The following is a 25987-nucleotide window of genomic DNA, read 5'->3' as shown; positions in this document are numbered from 1 at the left end:
CCCACCGTCTTGGGCTCTCCCATTCCAGCCCTCCCCACTCTGGGTCATCACTCACAGGGAACAGGTCTGTCTCCCCCACTGGATGGTGAACCCCCCTGAAGGCAGGACCTGGGCTGTCTCAGTCACCACCGTGTCCCCAGCATCATCCAGCACAGTGTGAGAAATGGATGAACCAACGAATGAGCACATTCAGTGTGTAGACAAGTCATCGCATCAATTTAAAAGAAAATACCAACTATTGTGTATCAGCTTTCTACCATGGACCAGACTTGTGCTAACGTCATTGTTATTAATAGTTGTGATTAGTAGCAATAACACCAAATAAAAAATTAAACCGTTAAGCCATGAGATTGCTTGATTTTCTATAAATCCTTCCCCCTTCCGATCACATTCCTTCCATCTCTCCTCCATTACTCTTCCCTCTCCTCTCTATGCTCCTCCACAGTTCCCCTTCTAGTCCTCCCTCCTGGCAGTGCTCCCTCTGTATATATATATATATTTTTTTTTTAATTAATTAATTTATTTTTGCCTGCGTTGGGTCTTTGTTGCTGTGTGCGGGCTTTCTTTAGTTGCGGCGAGCCGGGGCTACTCTTCGTTGAGGCACGCGGGCTTCTCATTGCTGTGGCTTCTCTTGCTGCAGATCATGGGCTCTAGGCACGCGGGCTTCAGTAGTTGTAGCACGTGGGCTCAGTAGTTGTGGCTCGCGCGGGCTCTAGAGCGCAGGCTCAGTAGTTGTGGTGCACGGGCTTAGTTGCTCCGCAGCCTGTGGGATCTTCCCGGACCAGGGCTGGAACCCCTGACCCCTGCATTGGCAGGCGGATTCTCAACCACTGCGCCACCAGGGAAGCCCCCTGTGTATATTTTTTACCCCAGTTAGTTCTCCTTCCAAAACTCCTCTCCCTTCAATGCTCCTCCCCCATCCCTCCTCCATCCCATCTTCTTTCCAGGTGAACTCCATCTGGGTGAACAACAAACTAATGATAGGAGAGTGCGGTGTGGCCAAAGATCAAGGCCATTGGGCCAGGGATGAGTCCGTTTTAATTGCTGGGGAATTAGCTTTGTAAATAACCCCGGCCCCTGCCTCCAGCCCCGCCATGCCCCTCCCCCGGGGCGTGTCCAGTTTGGGCTGGAAGCTGCTTCCCCTAGAACAGTTCATCGCTGGGAAGGCGTGGAGGACCCCTCTCCGAAGACAGGAGAAGAGCATCAAGAGGCAGCCAGGGCGGGAGCACGAGGCCTCAGAGGACACTGATGCGCTCGGCCAGCCCCTGCATCTCGTGGTCCCGGGGTGGGAGGCTTCCGCCGAGCTCCCCGTCGGCTGGCAGCCCCGGCCCGGGCAGCGGGTGCTCTGCCACGAACTGCTCCCAGCGCGCATCATCACTCTCGTGTGTGATGTACCGCTCGCCCATCTTCCCCTCCAGCTCTCGGAGGTCCAGCCACGTCTGGTACTCCTGGGCGGAGGAGAACAGGGGTTAGTTTGGGTGCTGCACCAAGGGCAGGCAATAGCGGCCAGAGCTTCGCCCCCATATGACCCGCCCTGCCAGTGAGAAGCCGGGTACGAGGGAAGGTGAAGGCACACCCTTCACAACCTACCCAGCCAATTAGCTCCACCCCCTTCTACAGCCCAGCCAATGGGAGGCTCAGCCACGTTCCACGTCCCTGAAAAACGTACCTACCCCCTTCACTACCTTAGCAGCCAGTAAGAGATACGGCTCCACCCCCTCCTCTAACCCAGCCAATGGGCCAGCCCCTCCCACTTCGCTCTCAGCCCCGCCCCTGCATCACCTGTAACCAGGGGTGGCTGAGAGACTTGTCCACGCTGTAGCGCTTGCGCATCTTCACCTGCAGTAGGTTGTTGATGAGGTCTATGGCTGCACGGGAAGGAGAGAGACGGCTCAAGCCCTGCGGGGTGTGGGGCCGTCCCTCCTCCAACAGGAATCCCAGCCTCCTAGCCTACCACCCGGGCCTTCCTCCCTCCCTGGCATGAAGGCCTCACCCGCCCATTTCCTCATTAAATTACACATTTACCCCACCCCTCACGGGGCACGCACCAGATCCTCCATCTCTTCTCCAAGTCTCTACCTCACTTTCCCCATTCCTATGTCACCTTCATAAGTTTTGTCATACACAAGTACATACAGGATCTTGGCTTGCAGGATCTCAGTTCCCCGACCAGGGATTGAGCCTGGGCCACAGCAGTGAAAGCGCAGAGTCCTAACCTCTAGACCAGCAGGGAGCTCCCAAATGACTGTCTTAACTAACCTCCCTCCCACACTTCCTGTCCTCCTGAGCTTCTGGCTTCAGGACCTGCCCCTTGTTCTAACTTATCTAAGGCTTCTTGATGCACCCCAGTATCTTAGCCCTGCCCTTAGCTCACCCTCATACTTGGCTTTGCCCCAGAGCCACGGCCTCAGGACTTAATTTTCCCAGGCCCATCTTGAAGTCGGCAGGCGCATCACACTAGCAGGTCACAACGCCACAGCCCCTATATGCAGAGATCCCAAGATCTGCCTCCATCCCGGCCCCCAACCCCTGCCACCATATGCTTCTCTGAGCTCCACCTGCTCCCAGGTTCCAGGTGTGACTTTGGTCTCAGGGCCGGTCAGTCCTTCTCCTGGACAGCTTCAGAAACCTTCCATGGCCCTGCCCCTCCTCTAGCCATGCCCCTAAACCAGCTCCCTCCATCACTGGATCCAACACCAGGGCCCCAGGCCCATCTCCATCCCAGTCACAGACCCAATACCCAGCAAATTAGCCAAGCCCGTGTTTCTTAACCTTGCCCCATGGTCCCACCGCTTCTGCAGGACTAACCCTTTTGGGGCCATAACCCCAAAGACTCCAGGTCCCAGCCAGTGCCTTGGGAGGATCGGTTCCTTCTCTTGGCCACCCCAGCCCGTTGGCTTTCTCAGGTCTAGTCCCTCTCCTGGTCCCACCCTAGACAAGCCAAGTCTTAGCCCCCAAGGCGGCAAGGGTCTGTCTTTGCGCTGCTAGGACACTTCCTTTCCAAATCACATGACCTAGTCTAGGCCTGAGTCTAGGGACCCTGGTTCCATACACCCTCTTGAGTCCCTACCCCAACGTCCCAGGTCCTGGTGCCTCCCTGTTTAAAAGACGGCCCTCCCCATGCCCTTGCCCCATCACTAGGCTCCACCCTCATGACACCAGGCTGATCTTAGGGCCCAACCCTCCTGCGGCCCCGCCCATTCTTCCCACCATGCCCCCACCAGGGGGCCTCTGCCCTCTCCTCGGCCCAGGGGTCAGGTGAGTCCCACACCTCCCGCTGAGATGCAGCTCCAAGGGCAGGCTGGGTACATGAAGGCAGCGTTCTGAATCTGGTCTTTGATGTCCTCGTCCTCGTTGAAGGGAAACGTGCCACTGAGGCTGACGTACATGATCACGCCCACTGACCACATGTCCAGCGAGCGGTTGTAGCCCTGGTTGAGCAGCACCTCGGGCGCCAGGTAGGCCGGCGTGCCCACCACCGAGCGCCGGAACGACTTCTCGCCGATGATACGCGCGAAGCCGAAGTCACACAGCTTCACCTGCGGAGGCGAAGGGTAGAGGGTCTGAGGGTGTGTGGAGGTCGTGCTTCCCGCCCCTCCGCAAGTGTACCCCACCACGGTATTCCAGACAAACTCGAACGCTGGTTCGAATCCAGATTCCTCTGTTCACTAGCTGGGTGACCCTGGGCAAGTGACTTCCTCTCTCTGTGCCTCAGTTTCCTCATCTGTACGAGGAGGAGGAGGACGAGGGGGAGCGTACCAACGCCTGTATCAGAGGGCGGCCGCGAGGATTCCCTGAGTTGATCCATCTAAAGCTCACAGGACAATAAATGCCCGGCATGCAGTGAGGGGTCCGTAAAGGCTCCCTGCCACTTGACCTCTGTCACATCGAGCAGGTCTCAACTTCCTCGTGCCTCTGCTTCCTCTTTTGCACAGCGGAGATGCTAACAGTTCCTACTTAAAGGGTAGGGTGTATGAATTGAAATATATGGAAGATGTCAGGAGCAGCGGCAGGCATAGAGCGATCCTCGGTGATCTCAGCGGAGGGACCTAACTTCTCCCAGCACGGGTTTGCTCTTCTGGCTTGGGAATGTTAACGGCAGCTGCCGCTCAGGCTTCCCTGGGGATTAACATGTAAATCTCTGACGATGGTATCCAGACGGTAACAGGTGAGAACTTACCTTGCCCTTGTTGGGGGCAGTCTAGGGTCATGGACAGGCTTTAGAGTCAGCAATATCTGGGTTCAAGGCCCTGTCTGCTGCTTACCAGTCCATGGGCAGCTGCTACCTCTATTCACATACTGTCCCTCCCCTACACAAAACCCTCCTCTGGCTGACTATTGCCCTGAGCCTCTGTTGCCTTCAAAAACAGCCACACCCCAACCCCTGACCCAAATCTCAATGTGACAGCCAAACCACCCTTTCCTAAGATCCTTTGCCCTTTTGACAGACCTTATAGTCTTTTCCTTTTCTAAGATCCACCCTTTTCTACCTATCTTACAATGGAATATTATATGGCCATAAAAAGAAGTGAAGTACTGACACATGCTACAACATAAATGAACCCTGAAAACATTAACTAAGTGAAAGAAGCCAGTCACAAAGACCACATATTATATTATTGTATATTCCATATATTTAATTCCATTTATATGCAATGCTCAGAACAGACAAATCCATGGAAAGCAGATTAGTGGTTGTGGGTTGGGGGGATGATGGGACTGGAGGATGTTGGCTAAGAGGTATGAGGTTTCTTTTGTGGTGGTGAAAATATTCCAAAATTGATCGTGGTGATGGTTGCACAGCTCTGAATACATTAAAAGCCACTGAATTGTATACTTTAAATCGCTGAATTGTATAGTATATGCATTATATCTCAATAAAGCTGTTAAAAAACCAAAAGTACAGATCTTTCCACCACAGGGCCTTTGCACAGGCTGTTCCAGCTGCCTAGAACACTTGTCCCCCCAGAAAACTACTCCTTCTTCAGATAGGTTTTCTCTGACTCTCCACTGGGCTATACAGTTACGTGAGCTCATAGAACTGTGTCACGGAACTCATCACAGATATAATTACATTTTTGGGACAATGTGATCAACATTTGCTCTTCCCTCTATGATCTTTGCTGTCCAATATGGTGGCCACTGGCCACATGTGGCTGCTGAGCACATGAATGTGGCAAGTGCAACTGAGGAACTACTTTCTATTTAATTTTAATTAATTTATATTTAAAAAGGGATCCTAGGGACTTCCCTGGCAGTCCAGTGGTCAAGAATCCGCACTTCCACTGCAGGGGTCATGGGTCTGATCCCTGGCTGGGGAACTAAGATCCCACGTGCCGTGCGGTACGGTCAAAAATAAAAAATAAAATAAAAATAAAAAGGGATTCTAGATTTTGTTATTGGAAAACTTTTAAATATGCTTGGGACAACTTGGGTGTGTCATCTACTTTCCCAACGGTTAATTTTATGAAATCTAAGTACAAAACTGAGTATTTCTGATAGAAATTTAATATCTGAATTGAGATGTGCTGTAAGTGTAAAATACACACCGGATTTGGAACACAGTATGAAAAGAAAGAATATTTCATTAATAATGTTTATGCTGGGACTTCCCTGGTGGTCCAGTGGCTAAGACTCCATGCACCCAGTGCAGGGGGCGTAGGTTCGATCCCTGGTCAGGGAACTAGATCCCACATGCTGCAGCAGAGAGTTCACATGCCGCAACTAAAGATACTGCATGTTGCAACTAAGATCCGGCGCAGCCAAACAAACCAATAAATAAATATACTTTTTTTAATTAAAAAAAACTCAATAATGTTTATGCTGATTGCATGTTGAAATTGTCATATTTAGATATACTAAATAATTATTAAAGTTAATTTCACCAGTTTCTTTTCACTGTTTAAAATGTGCCTACTAGAAAATGTAAAATTACACATATGGTTCACATTATATTTCTAGCGGATATTACTGCTCGAAGCTAGAGTTTCTCATTCACTGCACTATTGACATGAGGGAAAGATAATCCTTTGTTATGGGGCTGTCCTGTGCACAGTAGGGTGTTTAGATGCCCGTAGCAACTGCCCCCGCCCAAACAGTTGTGACAACCAAAAATGTCTCCAACATTGTCAAATGTCCCCCGGGGGGCAAAATCACCCCCCCCCGCCCCCCCCCCGCTGTAAACCAGTGAGCATAGAGACGGGGATGTCTCTACTTACCACAGTTCCTAATGCCCCAGCATGGAGCCTGGCACAAAGCAGGCACACAGTAATTTTTAGCTGGTGACCAAAATGAACTTTTAAAATGAAATGAAATAATCACAAAACATAGATAATAAAGCAAAAACTTCACAGGGATGTGGAAGGGCTGAATGAGAACCTGTAACTAAAGGCCCATAAACACAGTAGGCACACAATCAACTGTAGCTGTTACCACCATCACTCTTGCTTAATCTGGTTCTGCCCCAAGGGGGTCCTCATCGACTAGTCGGAGGCTCATCAAAACTGTTTTCCTAAGAGACCCACAGAAGACATTACCAGTGGCCCCCCTCTGATATCTGTTCTCTGCTTCTCCCCTTCATAAAAATCCTGAATTTTTAATGAGCCACATGGTCCCCCAGAAAGAAAACTACATTTCCCAGTTCCCTTTGCAGCCAGCCATGACCACGTGATAAAGTTCCAGTCAATGGGATGTGAGAAGTGCCCCATGCAACTTCAAAGTATTGCCTTAGGGAAGGTAAAGGGTGTATCCATTTCTTCTACCCCGTTTCTTTCCTCCCTTCCTCCCACCCCCATTATCTTTTTACAATTGGGGGCGCGGCAGCAGCACATCATGGACCATGAAGACCAGGCAACATCATAGAGAGGCCAGAACAAGACAGCAGGAGCTGTGGTCCCAACACCATGGAACTGCTTTTTCACCCTCAAAATGCTTATGCTGGACCCTACACGAGCGAGAGACAAGCCTCTATCTCATTTAGGCCATTATCTTGGGTCTCTGTGTCTGATTAATTATCTTGATTAATACAATCCCCACCCACCACCAGTACTGGATGGACTTCCCCAAATCAGGAGGAGACATGTCTGACCTGAGGAAATGGGTCGGCTGACGCCAGCAACACATTTTCCGGTTTCAAGTCACAGTGGACGATATTCTTGAAGTGAAGGTGTCTCAAAGCCACCAGGATCTGAGGGGAGGCAATGGAGCCAGTAAGAAAGTTAGAAAGGTCCCTGCCCCAAGATTCTGCCCTCAGCAGCCAGCCCTCCACACCCCATCCATGCCCCACTCTGTACCCCTAAAGATGCCCCCCAGCACTAGGGGAGGCACTGGAGCACCAATGAAGAATTTCAAAACTCCAGAACCATTTCCATCAGAGACAGGAGTTGGACATACAATTCTAGGAAGGCTGAACTGGAGCAGAGATTTGGGAAGCTCCTGAGACACTTTGGCATGTGGATCATGATGAAAAAGTGCTATGAATAAAGCAGTGGCTTTCAAGGAGGTACTATTGTGTGATTCCATTTTTTAAAAAATATTTTTCAGCCATAAAAAAAATGGAAACAATACAAACAATACCAACATGACGTGTTATAAATTAAACGTAACACCTTTAAGAGGTGGGGGGATTGTAGAGCCAGCCTACTAAGGTAGCAAACCTGGCTCCACACTTACTAGCCTGTTGCCTAGGGCAAGTCTCTTAACCTCTCCGGGTCTCAGTTTTCTCACCTGTAAAATGGGAGTAATAGCAGTACCCATCCTCATGGGTTGCTGTGAGCTTTAAGTGAGTTGAGGCATATAGAGTGCTTAGGGCAGTGTCTGGCAGAGAGCAAGCACTCCATGTGAGCTATTATTATTGTTGCTGTTTTTAGTTATTATTCTTGTGGTGGTCTGTTAGCAGACATATTCCTGTGAGTGTTTCAAATAAAACTTTTCCTGCTGTATCTATTAATTCAAGAGTATTCTATGATGGCAAGGTGAGCTGACTTAAAAAAAAACAAAACCAAAAAACTGTTACCATCAATCTGTGGGAGCCATGATTTTCCTTGATTCTAGGTAACCCAAACAAAATGCCAAATACACCGGAAGTACAGAGTGATATAAGCATGAAGTTGTAATCTATGTCTTAGAACTGAAGTATTTGTACTTTCTCATTGTTTTTGCTGGATGATTTTCGAGAAGGAAATGCTATTTGAAAGCTACTGCTGAGGTCCAAGCTCCTCATTCTACAGACAGGGAGACTGAGATCCAAAGACGTATATGGACATTCTCTTCTACAGATCTTCAGTTTTTTTATTTTTCCAACCCCTAGTAAATGTGGTGAACAGAAAGGGCAGATTGGAAGCTAGACAGACCCAGGTTCAAACCTTGGCCAGATTGCTACCTAGCGATGTGACCTTGTAGCTGTGTGACCCTGGGCAAGACCTAGGAACCTCCCTCCACCTCAGTTTCCTCATCTGTAAGATGTGGATTATAGTAATACCTACCTCAAAGGTGGTTGTGAAGCCTATAAGTTCATGAGGTATAGGGCTTAGCACAGGACTTGGGGTGGGGCAGGCAAGAGGCAAAAAGCAGAAATCTGCAAAGGGAAAGAGAAAGAGAGAGAAGAGCACGGGCAAAAAGAGAGGAAGAGATGAAAGACCAGAAAGAGAAACTGCCTCAGTTGCTGAAGGCAGGCCGTTTCCTCTCCCCACCTGAAGTCTGGATGAGCCTGCCTCAGTGGGTTTCTAACCCCACCCTGCAAGTCAGCCTGACAAAGGCACACAGCTTGGGAGAACAAGGGTGCTGGGCCTGGAGAAAGGAAGCCAGCACAGGGGACTTTGCAACCAACAGAGAACATGTCCCAGAATCAGGTGTGGAACCAGCCAGGTGGGAAGATCCTTCTAGGAAGGCTGTGAAACCCAGAAAATGAAAGTAAACCATGAACAAAATAAAGAGGAAAAGAAATACTGGGTTTAGAGATGGGTACAACACAAGCAGCAAAGATCCAGGGTCCTTCATATACAAAGAGCTCTTACAATTCAATAAGAATAATCCAATTGAAAAATGGGCAAAGAGTGCATAAAGCACAGGCCAATAAACATGTGAACATATGCTCAACTTCACCCATAATTTTTAAACCAGCAAATGAAGCCACATGTAGTATTATTTTTCCACCTTTAAAACTGGGGATTGGGCTTCCCTGGTGGCACAGTGGTTATGAGTCTGCCTGCCAATGCAGGGGACATGGGTTCGAGCCCCGATCCAGGATGATCCCACATGCCGCAGAGCAACTAAGCCAGTGCACCACAACTACTGGGCCTGCACTCTAGAGCCCACGAGCCACAACTACTGAGCTCACGTGCCACAACAACTGACGCCTGCATACCTAGAGCCCGTGCTCAGCAACAAGAGAAGCCACTGCAATGATAAGCCCACGTACCGCCAGGAAGAGTAGCCCCCACTCGCCACAACTAGAGAAAGCCCACCCGCGGCAATGAAGACCCAATGCAGCCAAAAATAAATAAATAACATTAAAAAAAAAAAAAAAGACTGGTGATTATATTGGGAATTCCCTGGCTGTCCAGTGGTTAGGACTAGGTGTTTTTACTGCTGTGGCCTGGGTTCAATCCCTGGTTGGGGAACTAAGATCCTGCAAGCCATGCAGCATGGCAAACAAACAAACAAAAAGCCTGGTGATTATATTATCCAGAGTTAGTCAGGAGTGAGAAAATAGACACCCTCAAACTTTGTTGGTGAGAACAAAGATTGAAGGAGGTTTTAGAGGACTTCCCTGGTGGCACAGTGGTTAAGAATCTGCCTGCCAATGCAGGGAACGTGGGTTCGATCCCTGGTCCAGGAAGATCCTCTATGCCACGGTGCAACTAAGCCCATTCGCCACAACTACTGAAGCCCGTGCGCCTAGAGCCAGAGCTCCGCAACAAGAGAAGCCACCGCAATGAGAAGCCTGCGCGCAGCAATGAAGACCCAACGCAGCCAAAAATAAATAAATTTATTTAAAAAAAAAGAAAGAGGTTTTAGAGAATAACCAGGCAACATCTTTTTTAAAAATTTAAAGCACATTTCCCTGGGCTCGGGAGTCTACTCTTCGAAATGTATTCTATTGAAATTCTGCCACCAGAACCTGTCGATGTTTGTAGACAAATGTTCACAGGATGTTGTTTGCAGTAGTGGAATAGTGAAACCAACTACATGCTCAGCAACTGGGGAATTTGGTGATATCCGTCATGGGGCGCAATTAAGAAAAAAAGGCAGTTCTGCTAACTACACACTGAAATAGAACAGTCTTCCAGAAGCACTGTTAAAGTGAAAGTAAGAAGCAGAACAACGTAGCGTTATATATGTGAAATCAATTAAAATGCATGCACTTGTGCACGTGCACACACACACAAATAACACAAATTAGTTTGACTTTACTCAGTAAAAGCACAGCTCCCAGGTTTAAATCCCACCAGCTGTGTGACCCTGGGCAAGTTACTTATAAGGTCCCTGAGCCTCAGTAAAATGGGAGTAATAATAACCACTACCACATAGGTTGCTATGAAGATTAAATGAACTAAAACAGTGCCTGGCATAGAGTAAGTGCTCAATAAAGTTTAGTGACCACATTATTTATCATCCTCATTATCAGCATCCCCCCTCCCAGCCCCGCCCACTCTGGGGGATCACTGTCCAGGGCTGGGGCTATTTTGGTCACCGCTGTGTCCTCACACTGCCCAGTATGGCCAGGCACAGTGGTTCAGGCAGTGTTTGTTGAACCATTTAATAAATGAATGAATGAATGAGCTCCTCAGAGAAAGGCCTCTCTCCCCTTCCTTGTTTCTTCATGAATAAAGTCAGGCCCAGTGAACCTGACTCATTATATAAAGTAATAAAAAATATAAAATGATAATCATTTATTATTTTTCTATAATAATAGTTATTATTACTACTCTATTATTTTCTACTTATTATCCTATTATGTTTCTATTGTTATTACTCTATTATTATTCTATTAACTGTTCTATTATAATCTATTATAATTTAAAAAGTATCACTCTATTACTTTTTCTATGATTGTTATTATTACTCTATTATTACGTTTTCTATTACTCGCTATTATGACTCCCACCCAAGGTCTGCCTGCCCTTCGGGGGCACACGGCACATGCGCGTCTTGCAGGGCAGGTGGGGAGCCTGGGCGGGGAGGCTGGCGTTGGGCGGGGCAGTGGGCGGGGCAGGCGCACCTGGGTGATGAGGAACTTGGTGAGGCGCTCAGGCAGCCGGCCCTTCTCGCTGGAGAGGATCATCTCCAGCATGTCCCCGTGCAGCTTCTCCATCACCACAAATACCTTCTCCGGGGTCTCGAACATACACTCCAGGTTGACAATCCCCGGGTGCCGCAGACTCTAGGGTGGGTGGGGTGGGTGGGGTGGGAGGGGGGGCGGGGGTCAGAACCCAGGTCACCCGCAAACTTGAGACCCTAGAGGGCAAGCCATAGGAGCAGGCAGGCGACAAACAAGACAGATATCCCCGGAGGGTCAGCTGTTCCTTCCCTGGGGGTGCCATTGGGGGAGGGGAAAGGGCTTCCACAGCCCCAGACAGAACCACCCCTCCAGCGCCACCAAGTGTCCAGAAGGATCTTTACATCATGAAATTCTGGTGAAGGTCCAGGGTTGTGGGAACAAGAGAAGGGGAGCGTGGAGAAATGGGAAGGAGCTTTGTACATCTGTATCTTTTAAATCCCTGCCCTCCTTCCCTTCCCCAGCCCTTGCCTAGCTGAACCCCATCTCTCCCACCCAGGTCCCCACCCAGCCTCCTCTCTGGGGTCCAGGTTCCAGCCCCACACCTTTTCCCCCTACCCTCCAATAGCAGCCAGAGGGATCTTTCAAAAGTTCACATCTGACCCTGTCCCTTCCTTGCTCAAAATCCTTCCATGGCTCCCCAGCACCCTCAGGAGAAAGCCCATAGGGTGTGACCCCCAGCCTCACCACCCACCACCTTTCTTCACATAAACCATCTAGTAACCTTGAACTCCTTCTAGTTCCTAGAAGACTTCGTGTTCCCTCTCACCTCTGGACCTTTGCACGGGTTGGTTCCTCTGCTCAGAATACCTTCTCTACCCCTTCAGTCTCAACATGCATGGTGCCTCCGCTAGGAAGCCTTCCCTGACTATCCCCAGACTGGAGGAAGTGGCAAGGGGGCAAAGGAGGAAGTGGGAAGGGAAGGCCCTTCCTGGGTGGGGAGGGGGGGCAGAGTTGGACCACAGATCTCAGGGGTCACCTGCAGAATGGCTACTTCGTTCCGGAGTTGGCTCTCCTGTTTGGTGGGGAAACGCAGTTTGTCGATGACCTTTACTGCCACGTCCCGGCCTGTCTTCCGGTGCTTTCCTGGGCAGGGGGTAGGGGAGATGGGGGATGAAGGGAGCAGGACCTTCCAGTCCTGGCAAGAGGAAGGCCCCACCAGAGGGACACAGCCGGAATTGGGCAGAGGTGGATGAAAGGCCATCATGGGGGCTCTGAGGGGTTCCCAGGAGAGATGCGAGGGGTCCTGGGAATAAAGGTGGAAAGCAAAGACAGAGCTCCGAGGAGGGGAATCTATAACATGGGAAACTAGATATATAACCAATCAGAATCTAGCATCTAGCTCTGTGGCCAATCAGCATAGAATTTACCTTCCCTATTAATAACGGGAGAAAAGTCATTGGCCTTTCCCAGTGAGAAAAGGCAAGCCTGCAACCATCTGCCCCCAGGATCTAGGTTTCTAATCAGCTAGAAAAAGTGGTGAGCATGCAGGCAATCACAGGGAAGGTCTGGGCTCAAGACCCCTTTCTGGGTCAGCTCTTGAGGCATCCTTACCGCCATAGACCACTCCAAACTGGCCCGAGCCCAGCACCTCATCCGGGAAGATCTGGTAGACAGTGGCAATGTCCTGCAGGGTGGGGACAGGGAGGGTCAGGGGTGCAAATGGAGATGGGGAGGTCAAGGAGACTAGGAGGGTGGGAGAGCTTGGAGGCTGTTTGGGAGTGGGAGGGGGAACACATCCTCGGGGCTGTGGGATGCGGGCAGGGTCTCACCACATTCTCTTGGATCTGGCTGTTAGACACAGAGATGCTCAGAGAAGCTTGTCCTGGGGAGAGGGGGAGGCGGAGGTGAGGGGACCCCAGGCTCAAGATCACGTTCACCCATAACTCCACCCTCTGGAGCCAGTAGTCAGGCTACTGACTGACTTGTCCACTAAGAACCTCAGTTTCCTCCTCTGGAAGAATGGAAACCATAAAAAGACCTCTCTCCTAGGGCCAGTGAGAGGAGGAAATGAGACAGGAGCTCAGAAAGTGAGGCCATGAATGAGTTCACAGAGCATTTCACTCTGTGATCTCAGCACCAAGCGATGATCCCATTTTACAGAGGAGGAAACTGAGGCTCAGTGGGAAACTCCAAACTGACTCCAGCATCTTCCCCTGCATTTGCCCCACTACTGATCCAACCAAGGTCAGACATTTCCAAAGTCTTGATCCTTCTGCCATTTGAACATCTGTCCCCTCCCTGAGGAACATTTGGCCCTCGCCCCTCAGCCTCCTCCCTGGTCTCCCTGCCCTGTTCTGCCCTCTCCTATTCTCCCTCCATAAGGAAGCCAGAGGGATCTTGCTGAAGCACAAACCTGACTCCATCCTTCGCCTGCTCAAAACCCTGCCATGGGCCCCCAGTGCCCTGAGGAGGAAGGCCGAGGCCCTTAAAACAAGCAGAGTTTGTGTGTATTCCCGACATGCTGGCCTCCTTGCTGGGCCTCCGATACAGCAAGTTCTCTCCTATCTCTGGGCCTTTGCATTTGCTGTTTCCTCTGCCAGGAATGGTCTTTCCCTCATTGTGGACTTAGTTAAATCCTCCTCATCTCTCAGTCTCAGCTCAAATGTTACTCCTGGGGCCATGTCAGATTCCTTTAGCACATGTTCTACGTCCCACTTGTCTTTCATCCAGGATGACTTGATGAATGTCTGTTACTCACCCTCGACTATGAGCTCCATAAGGCGGGAACCTGGGACTCCCTGATCATCCTTTGCCTCTGCGTGAAAGGATCTCCCACTTCCTTTCCCTTCATTTCACCCCTCTTCAACTTCCAGGTCTTAGCTCAGATGTTGCCTCCTTCAGGAAGCCCTCCGGGACACCCAGGCTGGGTTAGTCACCCCCTCTGAGCTCCCACAGCCCTCTGGCTCCCCTATCCCAGCCCTGCCCACTCTGAGTCATCACTGTCTGGGAACAGGTCTGTCTTCCCTACTGGACCAGGAAGGCAGGTCCTGAGCTGTCTTGGTCATAGCGGTGCCCCCAGCATTATCCAGCACAGGCCAGGCACGAAGGAGCATGAATCAAAAAGTCTGAACTCACAGTTTGGTGGAGTCGGCACCCCTGGGAAAAGACTCAGAAAGGGAAAGTAACGTGCCCAAGGCTGTGCGTTAGGTCTAGGGCTTAATGATTTAGACCCAGGCCTGCTGAATCCAGAAGCCACATTCTCCACTCTGACATTCCCTGGCTCTTCCCTTCTCCAGGATCCCACCCAAGCCCTCCAAGACCCATCCTCCCAGGGACCCAGGGTGGGGGACTTACTGTGGGGCACATGGCCTGGGGCACTGGGTGCATCCTGGAGGATGACAGGCATCAGGGCCTGGCGGATGGCTGTTTCCCAGCCCCGGGCAGTCTCGGCCCCCTGCCCGCTGGGCCCCCCTGGGGCCCCGCCAGGGGTTTCGCCCACAAAGTAGGTGGTGTTGGCAGTGACAATCTCGAAGCAGTGTGGGTTGGTGCCTGGTGGCACAAGGCTGAAGTTCTGGGCAGGCTCCACGGCGAGGATTTCAGACAGTGGAATTTCCTGGCAGGACACAGAGCCAGCACCCGTGAGGGCTCCAGGCTGACCCTGGGGCTCTCCACTTACTCAGATGAGCACACAGAACCCAGTGTCATTGCAGAAGGGGCTGGTTTGCATGGAGGGGTCAGGAAAGGCCTCCTGGTGGAAGTTACATTGAAGCAGAGATCGGAAAGGTAAGAAGAGGCCAGCTGGTGGAGGAGTGGGTGGAGCATGTGCAAAGGCCCTGAGGTAGAAAAGGCTTGTGTTCAAGAAACATGTCGTATCCCCATTACATGGATGGTGCCTGGCACACAGTAGGCATGCCATGTTTGATGAACTAATAAAGGATAAAAATAAAATAAATAAATAAATAAATAAATAAATAAATGAAATCAGGCTAGGGCCAGGCCTCATGGGCCTCATGGGCCACAGGGAGGAGCCTGAGCTTTGTCTCCAGGGCCTTGGGGAGCCACAGAAGGGTTTAGTGCAAGGTGGGGAGTAGTTCTCTCTGGCTGTGTGTGGAGGGTGGATGGGAGAGGATGGGACTGACATAGGAGACCAGGAAGGAGGCAGAGGGGACCCTGGGAGGAGAGAGGGTGCAGTGTCTATGGGGAGGAAAAAGAGTGTGCTTTGAAAAGTGTTGAAAGACAAAGGAAGGGAGGAAGAAAAGAAGGAAAGAGTGAGAAAGAGAGACAGACTTATGTAGCCAATAAAACCAGGAGACAGAGACGTTGTGGTGGGGATGGTATTTTAGATAAAGTGGCTTGAGGAAGACGGGAAGGATAAGAAGGAAGCAGCCATGGGAAGCGTAAGGAAGATGCTCCAGAGCAGGTAAACAGCGAGGTGTCTGGGTTTTATTCCAAGGGCAGTGGGAGCCATTGGAAGCTTGTGATGGTTTTAATGGACTCCTCTGGCTGCTGCGTGGGAAAAGACTGAGGACAAGGGCAGAAGAAGGACCGTGGAGGAGACTGGCTGGAATGCAGCGCAGGCATGGGAGGCACACAATGAATGAACACAAAGAAAGAATTCAATAAATTAATTATAAAGCTATAATGATAACACACTTATAGTTACTGGGAGTTTAACGGAGCTTAACACACGCCTGGCCCTAAACTAATTGCTCCACCTAGATTATCTCTTTGAATTCTGGCATCAGCCCTGAGGCGAGGACTATTCTTTGAGGCCTTTTACAGGTGAGACACGTGGGGCGCAGAGAGGTGAGGTAACTTGCTTGGATCCCCCAGCTGGAAAGTGATGGAGCTGAGATCAAACACGGGGAAGGGCATCCAGGTGGGCGACACTTGCTGATGGGATGGAAGCGGGCAAGCAGGGGTGGGCAGAGAGTGTGATTCGCAGGTGCTTGCCTGAAGCAACTGGGAGAGGAGGGGAGAAGATAGTGGACAAAGAGGAGAGGTCTGGGGGATCTGGGAGCCAGAAGGCCCACCTTGTAGTATCTGTTGGTCGTGTTGTTCTGGAAGAGCGTGATGCACTTGCAATCCAGGCGCCAATAGTGCCGCTTCCTCTGTTGGGAGAGGTGCTTGAGAGACTGAGGTTGTCTGCCCCACATGCCGCTAGGGCTCTGACTCTAATCCCAGCCAACCCCCGCCCCTAATTCTAGCCCCGCCCCGCCCCTGACCTTGCCTTAGTCCCGCCCCTCCCCTAAATCCTGTCCCTCCCCCTTCATCCCTATAGCCACCCCTCTAATTCTATCTCAGCCTTCAGCATGACCCCGCCCACTCCAAACCCCAACCGGCTCCGCCCCCTCAAATCCCCGCTCTCCCCAACTCTAGCCCCACCCACCTGACCCCGCCCAACCCACTCACCAGCGTGTCCTTGTTGCTGTAATGAACCACCCAACCCTCACGTAGCGTCGTGCTGGATTTCCGTGTTGTGTGTCGCACTGACTGCACCACCCTCATTAGGGGGATGTACCCCAGGGAACTGAGGGTGGGGGAGAGGAAGGGATGAGAGGTTACAAGCAGAAAATAGCAGTAGTGCCTGGGGCCGCGGCGGGTGGTGGTAGGGGCCTGTTCGGGGCCGGGGGTGGGGGGGGGGGGGGGTGCATCTCTGGGCAGCCAGGGGGTTTTTTGGCCACACTTTTTTCCTTTGTGGTTTCCAGATTTCCCATAATGAGGAAGGGGACTCTTGAGAAGCCCACATTAAGAGGCTGCTTTCTGAAGCCAGGCTGCCTGGCAAATTACCTAACCACTTCGTGCCTCAGTTTCTCCACCCAAAGGGGTTGCTGTGAGAAGTGAAGCCTTTCTTAGGAGTTTAGCATAGTACTTGGCACACAGTGGGCCTCCAATAAGTGCTAATTAGTACTGAGCCCATTGATTGTGGAGCCAGCTGTGTGACATTGGGCAAGTGACTCAACCTCTCTGTGCCTCATTTCTCTCATCTGTGCACGTGCTATTATGACAGTGAGGAAATGAAGGCTGAGAGAAATTGACTTGCCCAACTTCAGAACCAACATCCTCTTGATCCCTGCGCTAGACCTGGACTTGAGAGGCCTTGGCCACTTCTCTTTGCCTCTCTGAGACTCGGTTTCCTCATCTGTGAAATAGGCTGCCTCTCCCAACAGCCCTCCCCTCCCAAGTCCTTCAAGGTCCAACTCTGATAGCCTATGATTCTGTTACTAAACACTCCCAGGAAAGACCTGGGAGAAAGGGATTCTGAGGTTCCAGGTGGCTAGGGCCGGGTGGCACTAGTAAGAAACTCTCAGTGACCACTGTGGCCTGAATACCCGTCCCCCCTCTGGCTTCACTTCCCCTCCCCTTATCATCACCCTCCCTGCTTCAGCCATCCCAGGTTCCTTGCTACTCCTGCAACATTCTTGATTCTACCTCAGGGCCTTTGCACTTGCTGTTCCCTCTGCTTGGTAGCCTCTTCCCCCAGATATCTTCCACACCACTCCTTCCCTCCCCTCCCTCAGATCTCTTTAAAGCTACAACATTTCCTCACAGAGGACCCCTTTAACGACCCTAAGTAAGATAGCATGTCCCCATTTTCTATCCCCTCTCATTTCCTTCTTAATTTTATTTTTGATAGCAGTTATCAGTATCTTATAATAACCTATAACGGAAAAGAATCTGAAAAAGAATACATATATTATTCCCTCTCTCTCTCTCTCTCTCTCTCTCTCTCTCTATATATATATATATATATATATATATACTGAATCACTTTGCTGTACACTTGAAACTAACACAACACTGTAAATCAACCATACTTCAATTAAAAAATTTTTTTTCTAAAACATATGAAAAAAAGTGAAAAGGTTCAAAGGATGAGATTAAAAATAGAGAAATGGAAATGCAAATATTTTCTTCTCATACCTCCAAATGGATCATCTCTCACCCTTCCCACTTTAGAGATTCAAGATTCAAATACTAGGGAGAACTCCTTTTCCATTTTCTGAGCACTTATAACCTGGCAAGCACTTTCCCTGCATGATCAAATAGAATTTGCACAATCTGTAAGGCACGTCCCCAGTCCCCAGGAGGAAACTGAGGCAGGCAGAGAAAGGACCAGCAGTTTAAGTGATGGAGCTGGGATCCATCTCTCAGCCTCCAGTACCCTGTGCTTTTAGCCCTGCTGCTTTCCTGCCACCTCAATAAACAGTCATCCATGGAGGAAGCCAGGCCTTGTCCTAGGCACTTGGGAGGCGGATAAATATCCTTGCCCTCGAGCACTTGAACTCACATTCTAGTGAAGCTGAAGATTAATTCCATTTCTAATTTAAAATGTGTAATTAAGTAAAAGTTATTATTTTTCAGAGCTTCCATGCCAGAAGAAAGCCACTGCTTGTCAGTTCGTTGGGGATATTTTCCTTTCCCCATTTTACAGATGGGAAGACTGAGGCACCAAAAGGAGAAGGGACTTGTTTAAGGCCATACAAATCAATCTAAGGCCAAAATGGTTGAAAGAAAATGGATATTTTCCCTTCCTTTTTAAGATTTAGGGCTCTGGGATAAGAGTTAAACTAACACTGTATACCAGGTACTGTTTTACATACTTGATTTACATTAATTCATTTCATTCTCGCAACAACCTTATACAGTAGGTACTACTTTATCCCCATTTTACTGATGAGAAAACTGAGGCCCAGAGAGGTTAATCTCTTGCCTAAGGCCATACAGCAGTCTGGTTCCAGAGTCCATATTCTCACTCACTCTTTGTACTGTCACTTTGCCATATGGACTGTTTCTGGAAGGACCCACCAGAACCTAATCCCAGTGGCATCCTCTGGGCAGAGGGGCTGGGCAGCTGAGAGGCAGGGAAGTGGGAGGGGTTGACTATATACGTTTTGAGTGACTGTATTACCAGTTCCAATAAAAGAAAAACAATTTAAGTTAAAATAGGCTTCCATTAAAACTTGTTAAAAATGTAAATCAGGAAAAAAGGTTAGGTTAAAAAAATAAAGTTCGGATGCTTGAAAAAGTTCGCCTCAGGAACCTGGGAAATTTATAAGAATGGGGTGATGTCAACCCACTGTAGGGACGGAGAACGGCCTTCGCTGGAGAGGGCCCTGGGTACCTCTGGGCCTTGCCTCCCTCGCCTTCCTCCTCCTCGCTGGCATGGAGAGCATTTTCTGAGTGGGAGCCCGGGACGAAACCCGAGTCATCTGACTCATCCATGAGGGAGCTCTTGTCAGCCTCGCTGAAATCAGTGGCCTCCTCCATCGGCACATCTGGGAGGACAGGGGCATCAGAGGGACCTCCACACAGTCCTGCTGCCCTTTCCCTCTCAGCCCCCAGCCTCTTACCTCCGTTGATGAGTGCCTCCCCCAAACAGTCATTAGGGACTCGGGTGGCGCAGCGTTTGTGACAGTTGAACTTGCAATCTGGTAGGAGGACAGGGAACATGGGGTCGGGTGGGAGGGGGAAGAGAGGTCACCTCTAAGGGTTGACCCTTGACCCCTAGCCCCCAGTCTCAAAAGAGTTTGCTATTGCTTTTTGGGGCAGGAAAGCTAAATGACCCTTCCCTGGTCATCCCTCCTTTAAGCCACAGTCCCCAACTATGGAGAGGCTTGATTAAATAGAACAGGGCCAGATGAAGTGTCCGTGGCTTGATAGCCCTAGCACTCTAAGGGTCTAAAGTTCTAACAGTGTAGATATCCGTCACCCTAGATTTCTACAATTATAGAGTTTAATCGCATGTAACATTCTATGATTCTAGACTTCAGGCTTTTGAGGGCGGGGTTTCTCAACCTTTGGCACTATGAACATTTTGGGCTGGAAAATTCCTTGTTGTGGCAGGTTGTTCTGAACATCATAGGATTTTTAGCAGCATCCCTGATCTCTACCCATCTGATGCCAGTAGCACCGGCCCCATATGACAAACAAAAATGTTTCCAGACATTGCCAAACATCCCCCCTTGGGCAAAACTGTCCTTGGTTGAGAACCATTGTTTGGTTGAGAAGTTTGAAGACTCCGAGGTTCTGGGCTGCTATACATCAAAAATCCTGGAATTCTATGAAAACTTATTTTGCTAAGGTCCTTATGATTCTAGATTTCTAAGACTGCAGAGTTTGATGTCCAAGTTTCTAGAATTCTACACATCTATGCTTCTACAGTTCTACAGTTCTAGACTGCTAAGATTCTTTGATGTCCAAGTTTCTAGAACTCTATACATCTGTGCTTCTACAGTTCTAGACTGCTAAGATTCTTTGATGTCTGAGGTTTTAAGTTTTATGTATCTAAACTCTAGAATTCGGTGACTCTACATTTCTATGATTCTAGACTTCTAAGCCTGTAGAATCTGATAGTTCCAAAGTTCTTGGGTTCTGTACACCCAGGAATCTAGAACTTAATGTTTCTATGGTTCTTTAGCTGTAGACATCTAAGATTCTAGAATTTGATTGTTCTGATGAATTCTAGAATTGGATGGCTCTAACCTTTTTATGGATCTAGACTTCTGGTATTTCAGAATTTGATCATTCAAAGTTCTGGGATCTTAGATTTCTAGGACTCCAGAATTTGATGGTTCCAAGGCTATATGATTCTAGACTTCTAAGACTCAAATGTTTTGCTTCTAGGTTTCTGTTCTTCTCAATTCCTATGGTTTTAATGTTCTAACATTCTGCGAATCTATAATTTGATAGTTCTAATATTTATGAGTCTAAAGTTCTATGATTCTTTTTGCTGAATCCTATGATCTAGAATTCTTGAAACTTATGTTTCTAAGGTTCTCTGATTCAAGAATTCTCAAGTTCTAAGGTTTTAGAATTCCATGCTAAGTATCATATGAATCTAGATTTCTTAGGTGCTAGGATTCCAAGTTTCTAATGACTGAGGTTCTAGGATTCCAGAATTCCAAAGGTTCTAGAACTTCAGGATTCAGGGCACTCCCTTTCCAAGGCCCTGTGCTTCTAGGGATCAGAACAGAGATTTTTGTTTCCTGCCACAAGCCCAGCTGAGATCCTAAGCCTCAGTGTGTCTGTGTGATGGGGGGTGTTCTGACTCTGTCCCTCGCCACCCCCCAACGTGGGGGGCCCCCGCTGACCTTTGCACTGCAGGCCCTGGCGAAAGAGGCCCTTGAGCAGTTTCTTGCAAGCCTGGCAGACGGTGGGCCGCGTGTAGCTGTGGATGAGGAAGGTGTGTGGCACCTTGACCTTGGACAGCAGCATCTTGTCCAGCTCGATCGGGCGACCGGTGTAGGATGAGACAGAAGATGAGGAGGACGAGGACGGGGGGCGGCGAGGGATGAGCTCGGTGGTGCTACGGCTCTATCAGATGGCAAGGTGGAAAGGGACACCTCAGCGCATCGTCCCTGCGCCTGGACCTCATCAACCCCCAACCACCACCCCTCCCCACCCCTCCCCACTCCCCCAGCTGCTCACCAGCTCATCAGCCATGCTGAGCAGGGACTCAGAGGTGCCGAGGCGCACCGAATGGCCACTGGCCAGAGACGTGGACGATAGGCGTCGCTTGCGGGCCCCACTGCAGTTGTTGGGGATGCTGAAGGCGCAGCGTTTGTGGTAGTTCAGTCCGCAGCCTGTGTGGGGCGCCCGACGGTCAGAGACATAGCCTCCACCTGACCTGGGCACTAAAGCTCAGCTCCCACCACCACGCGCCCCTCCCCCCCCTTCGCCACCTTCTTCTTTTCTGAGGATCTGGAACACAGCAGGTCCCTCAGGATGCCTCTTCCTAGTGTAATTAACGTCAGCGGAAAACTACAAAACCCAATTCAGGCAGAACTGCTAATGGCTGAGAGCCTTCAGGAATAAAGGTTTGGGGAACTCCCTGACGGTCCAGTGGTTAAGACCCCGCGCTTTCACTGCCTAGGGCGCGGGTTCAATAATCTCTGGTCGGGGAATTGAGATCCCACAAGCCACTCGGTGAGGCAAAAAAAAAAAAACAAAAAAAAAAAAACAGGAATAAAGTTTTGGGCCACCCCAACAGACAAAATACATGAGCAGGTGAGGTGCTGGCTGAGGGCAAAGGGAATATGGACCAGGCAGTGGAGAAGGAAGAGAAGGAAGCCACAGCCACGTGACCAGTTGCAGCCGTGAGGACAGTCATAGTATTTCTTCCTTACTTTGTTATGAATATGTGCATACACCAAATATTTTTGTTTTCTTCCCTCTTCTACCCCCTTATCATCTAACATAAGATATTAATAATAATTAACTTTATACCGTGATATTTGTTACGGGATATCAAAGGAGAAGACGGAATATCACACAAGGACATCGTCTTATGGGGAAAGAGAGCATTTTTCAGTTGTACTCAGGATGGTTGTATCATATCATGTGGAAGTGTGACTTTGTTCTTTCTTTTCTTTTCTATTTTTAATCCTTGACCACGAAAGAGTCAGGCTCAGCTTGTCATTTCCTACTGGACTTCCTGAACGCTTCTCCATACATCTCTGGTGATTCCAAATGATTCCAGGATCTCTTTCTGGAGTAAAGAATGTTCCTCCAGCCTTTGGAAGCTTCCTTCGGACATTTTATGAAGATTGTCTTCTGGCAGCCAGCCTCTCATAGACTTTCCTGCACAGTAATTCCTCATCATAGGCACTGTCTCAAATGCACAACGTCATGCTGCGGAGGCAAGATTGGGGACTGCTGTTGGTGCTACAAGGAGAGTTTCAGGATGGCAAATTGCACACAGGAACCATATCCCGGTTTTGGCCTTTAATCACTCACATGCTTCACGGAATTTCAGAATCTCATCTATGGTTCCTATTATGAGTATCAAGGTAGAATCAAACTCCCGTAGGAAGGCGTCAATGGCATAGAGTACAGGCATAAAGTATTGGAACCCTATGAACTTGGACCATCATCTGTGATGCTGGGCCGATGAAGTCCATTCGGAGAGTGGCCATTAGAACTTGGTGATACCAGGGTTGCTCCATGACAACAGTTACATAAACCAAGACTTCAAGAGTTGGATATGGCATGTGGACGATGGCAATATTGATAGCAGCTTTGAATGCAGTAAATTGGTGTTTTGCAGGCCTGATACAGCTATTATCCCTAGAGTCCTTAAATAATGCCACAAGTATATTTAACTTTTTTTTTTTTCCGTGCCGTGCGGCATGTGGGGATCTTAGTTCCCTGACCAGGGATTGAACCCGCACCCCCTGCAGTGGAAGCACAAAGTCTTAACCACTGGACCACCAGGGAAGTCCTCCACAAGTATATTTAGGGCTGCATGATAACAATCCTAGTCGATGCTGTGGGTCATCTGGAACACAAGGTATCAGGGACTCCGGATTTCTACAGGAGCATGATAGCCACAAAGCTGGAGATCCTTAGGCAATGGAACATCTGAGAATACGCCTCTAATAGTGGAGCACACTGAACAACAATGGAGATGCAGGTCGTCGTCATATAATGGATGGTCTTCATCTGCTGTGTGTAGAGCAGAGCCAAGACGGGTGTGCGGCCTTCCTCTGCAGGGGAGGCGTGATCTCAGCATTCCCCCTCAGAAGCATCAAAGACGGGAACAGTGAACCTGCGGATCCTGACACTTGGGCTTAACCTTGAGACATCTTGTCTCAAAGGAACACACTGTGTTCCTTTATTTTTTTAAAGTATGATTTAGGGAGACGTGTATGGGTGCCTGTTATAGACTGAATGTTTGTGTTCTCCCCAAATTCATATGTTGAAGCCCTAATCTTCAATGTGACTGTATTTGGAGATGGGGCCTTTAAGGAGGTAATTAAGGTTAAATGAGGCCATAAGGATGGGGCCCTGATCGGTGGGATTGGGGTCCTTATAAACGGAAGAGACATGAAAAATCACTCTCTCTCCACGTGCTATGTGAGCAGAGGAGGAGATGGTGGCCATCCGCAACCTAGGAAGAGAGCCCTCACCAGGAACCATATCTTGTCAGAACCCAGATCTTGTTTACGCCACCCAGCCCGTGATCTTTTGTTAGGACAGCCCTAGCAGACGGAAGTGCCAAGTTGCCAACAGGTGGACTCTGATAGTCAGCTTTATGTGTCACATCCCCAGTTATTCAAACGATAATCTGCGTGTTGCTGCGAAGGTATCTGGAGATGTGATTCAAGTCCACAATCAGTTGACTTTAAGTGACGGAGATCATCCTAGTTAATCTGGGTGGGCCTGTTTCAGTCAGTTGAAAGGCTTAAAGAGCCGAGCTGAGATTTCTGAGCTGGAGAGCAGCTTCATCTCCTGCCTGTTCTCCCTGACGACCCGCCCTGCGGATTTCAGAGTGGCCAGCGCCCACAATCCTGTAAGCCAATTCCTTCCAAAAATCCCTTAACATATGCCTCCCTACAGGCTCCGTTTCTCCTGTTGATCCCTGACTGATATAGGCTCCGCCCTCTTCCCCATCACCCCTGTTCTCCCCCAAAGCTCTGCCCCTTACCACTCCCTCGGAGCTCCACCTCCCAGTCCCCACCCCCAAATGGAGCCCCGCCCAGACCCCGCCCTCCACCCAAGCTCCGCCTCCTGCTCCCACCTCCAGTTCCTCCCCCAAGCCCTGCCTCTGGGCGCTCACCTCTCCCTCCGAGCCCCACCTCTTAGGCCCCACCTCCTGGCCCTGAGCTCCATCCCGGCCCCGCCCTCACGCCCACACCCTACCTCCTGGCCCCGCCTCCAGCCCCTCCGCCTCTCACCTTCACACTTGAGGCCCTGGCGCACTAGGCCGAAGAGCATCTCTCCGCAGTGGTCGCAGAAGGCAGGCGCTCGGTAGGAGTGCACCGTGAGGGCGTGCGGGCGGATCTGGAAGTCCTCGAAGGTGGCCGAAGCTGCAGGCAGCAGGGAGGGGCGGATGGTTGAGTCGGGACCAGCGGTGGCCATTTCACCCTCCGCATTCCCAGGTTTCACACAGCCCTCTCAACTGCAATGTTTGATCTTTCCTTCAATCATTTACTCGCATCCTACATTTCATTCGACCTGGGTTCAAATCCCAGCTCCACCATTGGCCAAAACACCTGTGTGCCTATGCCAGGGACAGGGGAGGGGGAATGGGGAATTGTTTAATGGGCACAGATTTCCAGTTTTGCAAGATGAAAACAGTTCTGGAGGTCGGTTACACAACATTGTGAATGTAATTAACACTACTGAACACTAGACTTTGAATATGGTTAAGATGGTAATTTTATGTTGCATATATTTTATCACAATTAAAAATTTTTTAATCAAAAAAACACAGATAGGGCTTCTCTGGTGGCACAGTGGTTAAGAATCCGCCTGCCAAAAAAAAAAAAAAAAAAAGATAAAAGACCTGAAAAAGGTAAGGGTCTGGACCATGCAGGTGTCTAGGGAAGAACACGCCCAGTATCATAATAGTATCGCCTTACAGTTCTTTTTTTTTAAAATTTATTTTGATGAATGTTCCGCTTACACTTTTTTTTATTTCTATTTTTGAAAACTAATTAATTTATTTTAATTTTTGGCTGAGTTGGGTCTTCATTGCTGCACGCGGGCTTTCTCTAGTTGCGGCGAGCGGGGGCTACTCTTCGTTGCAGTGCGCGGGCTTCTCATTGCAGTGACTTCTCTTTTTGCGGAGGAAGGGCTTTAGGCCCGCGGGCTCAACAGTTGTGGCTCGAGGGCTCAGTTGCTCTGCAGCATGTGGGATCTTCCCGGACCAGGGCTCGAACCCGTGTCCCCTGCTTTGGCAGGCGGATTCTTAACCACTGCACCATCAGGGAAGTCCCTATGGTTCTTTTTTATGGGTTAAATGAATATACGGAAAGCTTT

At 49.6% G+C, this 25987-nt stretch overlaps 1 protein-coding gene across 3 annotated transcripts in view; it reads right to left on the bottom strand.

Moving 5' to 3' along the window:
- The window catches only part of PRKD2 (protein kinase D2), a 31674-nt gene continuing 5687 nt past the window's right edge, over window positions 1–25987 (bottom strand). For 2 of the 3 annotated variants that reach the window (XM_089902668.1, XM_022585282.3), the window contains exons 4-19: window positions 24901–25032; window positions 21653–21807; window positions 21316–21538; window positions 19576–19653; window positions 19347–19500; window positions 16634–16751; window positions 16255–16332; window positions 14576–14834; window positions 13051–13103; window positions 12833–12905; window positions 12258–12364; window positions 11222–11383; window positions 7088–7186; window positions 3272–3539; window positions 1783–1868; window positions 21–1448 (exon numbers count right to left, since the gene is read on the bottom strand). In XM_089902668.1, the coding sequence (XP_089758794.1) occupies window positions 1236–1448; window positions 1783–1868; window positions 3272–3539; window positions 7088–7186; window positions 11222–11383; window positions 12258–12364; window positions 12833–12905; window positions 13051–13103; window positions 14576–14834; window positions 16255–16332; window positions 16634–16751; window positions 19347–19500; window positions 19576–19653; window positions 21316–21538; window positions 21653–21807; window positions 24901–25032 (2258 nt within the window). In that variant the 3' untranslated portion in view covers window positions 21–1235. Of the gene's footprint in view, window positions 1449–1782; window positions 1869–3271; window positions 3540–7087; window positions 7187–11221; window positions 11384–12257; window positions 12365–12832; window positions 12906–13050; window positions 13104–14575; window positions 14835–16254; window positions 16333–16633; window positions 16752–19346; window positions 19501–19575; window positions 19654–21315; window positions 21539–21652; window positions 21808–22450; window positions 24614–24900; window positions 25033–25987 lie in introns of those variants that run through there. The other variant, XM_089902669.1, reaches the window with a different exon arrangement.

This window comes from Delphinapterus leucas, chromosome 20 (genome assembly GCF_059928025.1).
Source record: "Delphinapterus leucas isolate spDelLeu-1000000601 "Yukka" chromosome 20, BTC_Dleu_Yukka2, whole genome shotgun sequence".
Taxonomy (NCBI): domain Eukaryota; kingdom Metazoa; phylum Chordata; class Mammalia; order Artiodactyla; family Monodontidae; genus Delphinapterus; species Delphinapterus leucas.
This window is presented reverse-complemented; position numbering and strand designations above follow the sequence as displayed.